The 2802-nt window shown below is 51.1% G+C and overlaps 1 protein-coding gene across 1 annotated transcript in view; it reads right to left on the bottom strand.

Annotated features, from left to right (window-relative positions):
- Positions 1-2802, bottom strand: part of LOC107106815 (cytochrome P450 2A13-like) — a gene marked incomplete at its 3' end in the record, with an annotated part of 19268 nt that overhangs the window by 1829 nt on the left and 14637 nt on the right. The window contains exons 4-6 of the mRNA XM_015407020.1: positions 2045-2056; positions 354-514; positions 4-178 (exon numbers count right to left, since the gene is read on the bottom strand). Of these exons, the coding sequence (XP_015262506.1) occupies positions 4-178; positions 354-514; positions 2045-2056 (348 nt within the window). The remainder of the gene's footprint in view (positions 1-3; positions 179-353; positions 515-2044; positions 2057-2802) is intronic.

The raw sequence follows: 2802 nt of genomic DNA, 5'->3' as shown, positions 1-2802 counted from the left end.
CTTGGTGCATTTTTATCAGGAAGCTGTCTATGAAATCCCGAGGGGAGTTGAGGTCCAGGGTCTTCTCGTGTTCTTTCACCTTCCTCAAGACAAATTCATCCAGCCCGGCAAGCTGCTTGAAGGCTTTCTGTTGAGGTCCAGGCATATACTGCATGGGCCCGGAGAAAAAGTCGTAGAGCTGTGCGTTGGGATTGCAGGGATGGGGAAAGGGAAAAACAAACATCCTTACTCCTATGAGGAACGCCATGTTCAGCGAAATGAAGAAGAGAGGAATTTACGTATAGGTGTGATCGAATTCTTGGGATCCAAGTCCCCAATTCCCTCCCTCCTTCGCCCCCTCCTTCCATTTTTACCTGCCCCCACGAGGTTGCAGTGAAACGGAAGCTTTCCAGCATCATGCGCAGCATGGAGAGGAACTCCTTGTCTTCGTAGTCAAAGCGGTTGCCAAAGGTGATGGAGCTGATCACATTGGACACAGTCCGGCTCAGGACATACGTCGGGTCGAAAGGTACACCTAGAAAAGATCGAGAGGCACCACTCTAACTCAAGCCTTGGTCTAGAATCATAGAGTTGGAAGGAGCCATACAGACCATCTAGTCGTCCAACCCCCTGCCCAATGCAGGACCAGCCTAGAGCATCCCTGACAAATAGTCGTCCAGCCTCTTCTTGAAAGCTGTCAGGGAAGGGGAGCTAATTCCACCTCCCCAGGCAGCTGATTCCACCTCTGAACCACTCTGACGGCGAAAAGGTTTTTCCTAATATCCAGCTGGTACCTTTCTGCATGTGACTTAAACCCATTGCTTCAGGTCCTCTCCTCTGCTGCCAACTGGAACAGCTCCTGGCCCTCCTCCACATGACAGCCTTTCAAATATTTAAAGAGAGCCATCACGTCCCCCCTCAGTCTCCTCTTCTCCTCTTCTCCAAACTAAACATTCCCAGGGCCCTCAGCCTTTCCTCGCAGGGCTCGGTCTCCAGACCCCTGATCGCCCTCGTCACTCTAGTTTACAAACCAGTTCAGTATTTGCATGAAAACTGGGTTAGGGAACAGAGGTCATAAACTTCTATGTCATATACGTCACAGTAAAAATTAACCAGGGTTGATCTTGCCACTTGGAAAATCACTTGTTTGATTTCAACATATCCCTGGGCCAATGCTCCTGCTAAGCTGTGGAGTCTTGTGAGCAACAATTTTACTTTGTGAACTACTGGCATTCAAGTTGTGAGCGAGCGATTTGGCTGCTGCATCAATCCGTTTGCTCTGGAGCCACCCTTCCTGAGCTATGCATGAGCCGGAGGCTAAAAAATGGTGAGCGACTCAGCTTAGAGGGGACACTGCTATAATGGGCCCTTCGCATGGCCACGTGTGCGGGCCCGACCACGTGTGCTGTCTCGCTGGGTACACAACAACTGCCCTGGACTGCAATAGAAGAAGAAGAAGAAGAAGAGGAGATTGGATTTATACCCTGCCCTTCACTACCCAAAGGTGTCTCAGAGCGGCTGACAAACTCCTTTCCCTCCCCCTCCCCACAACAGACACCCTGTGAGGCAGGTGGGGCTGAGAGAGCTCTTGACAGAAACGGCTTTTTCAAGAACAGCTCTTGTCAGAACTACGGCTTGCCCAAGGTCATCCAGCAGCTGCAAGTGGAGGCGTGGGGAATCAAAGCTGGTTCTCCCAGATTAGAGTCCGCACACTGTATCTTCACAATAGTTCCAAATTCTTGTCAGAAGAACTGCAGACACTGTAGTCTTGGGATGTGGGAGAATGTGAATGTGGGCAACCTTAACTCTCCTTTGGCCACGGGTACGTCACATTTTCTCAAACAACTTACCTTAGAGAGGTGCTGTGACAGTAAAACGTATTGCTCTGCATATTCTCTCTGTGTGTGTGTGTGTGTGTGTGTGTGTGTGTGTGTGTGAGAGAGAGAGAGAGAGAGAGAGAGAGAGAGAGAGAGAGAGCTCTAGACCAAGTCTGCCAGTTCAGAAACCGCATGTGCCAGTTCCTAAACAATTGTGATAATCCCTTTTCTCCCAAGAGCTGGGCCACCCCTGGTATCTCCAATTAAAAAGGACCAGGCAGGAGGTGATGGGAAAGACCTCCGCCTGAGACCCTGGAGAGCTGTTAAGAGGGGCCGTGGCTCAGTGGCAGAGCCTCTGGTTGGCATGCCGAAGGTCCCAGGTTCAATCCCCGGTGGCATCTCCAGTGGAAAAGGACCAGGCAGGAGGTGACGGGAAAGACCTCTCTGCACCAGGGAGCCTGAATAGCGGCTGCCAGTCTGAGTAGACAAGACTGACCTGGACGGACCAAGAGGGGTCTGGTTCAGTAGAAGGCAGCTTCCAGTGGGTTCATGTGTATTGACCATTTTTGGTTGCCTGTTCCCAAGGTGACCAGAATGTTATCTTCCTCCAAGGAACCTTAAGAGTTCAGGAAGCCTGACAGGGCTGGCTGGAGTATGAAGCGGTAATAAGGCTTTCGTTCCTTCAGCTTCTGGGGAAGGTGAGGTAGAAATGGGATGGCCGTGGGCACCAATGCTCCCTCTAAGCTGTGGAGTCTCGTGAGCAGAAATTCTACCTTGCGAGCTACTGGCATTAAACTTGTGAGTGAGTGATTTGGCCTCTGCATAAATTACTTTGCCCTGGGGCCATCCTTCCTGAGCGGAGACAAAAATCTGTGAGCTGGAGGCTAAAAAACTGTGAGCCGGCTCATACTAACTCAGCTCAGAGGGAACACAGCTGTGGCCACTTCTACCACCTCCTTAAGCAACAAGTCATCTTGAGCGGCTGCCGGGCCTCGAACAAGTAACC

This window comes from Gekko japonicus, unplaced genomic scaffold (assembly GCF_001447785.1).
Source record: "Gekko japonicus isolate JY-2015 unplaced genomic scaffold, Gekko_japonicus_V1.1 scaffold2024, whole genome shotgun sequence".
Classification (NCBI taxonomy): domain Eukaryota; kingdom Metazoa; phylum Chordata; class Lepidosauria; order Squamata; family Gekkonidae; genus Gekko; species Gekko japonicus.
Note: the sequence above shows the minus strand (reverse complement) of the source record. Positions and strands in the feature narration are given on the sequence as shown.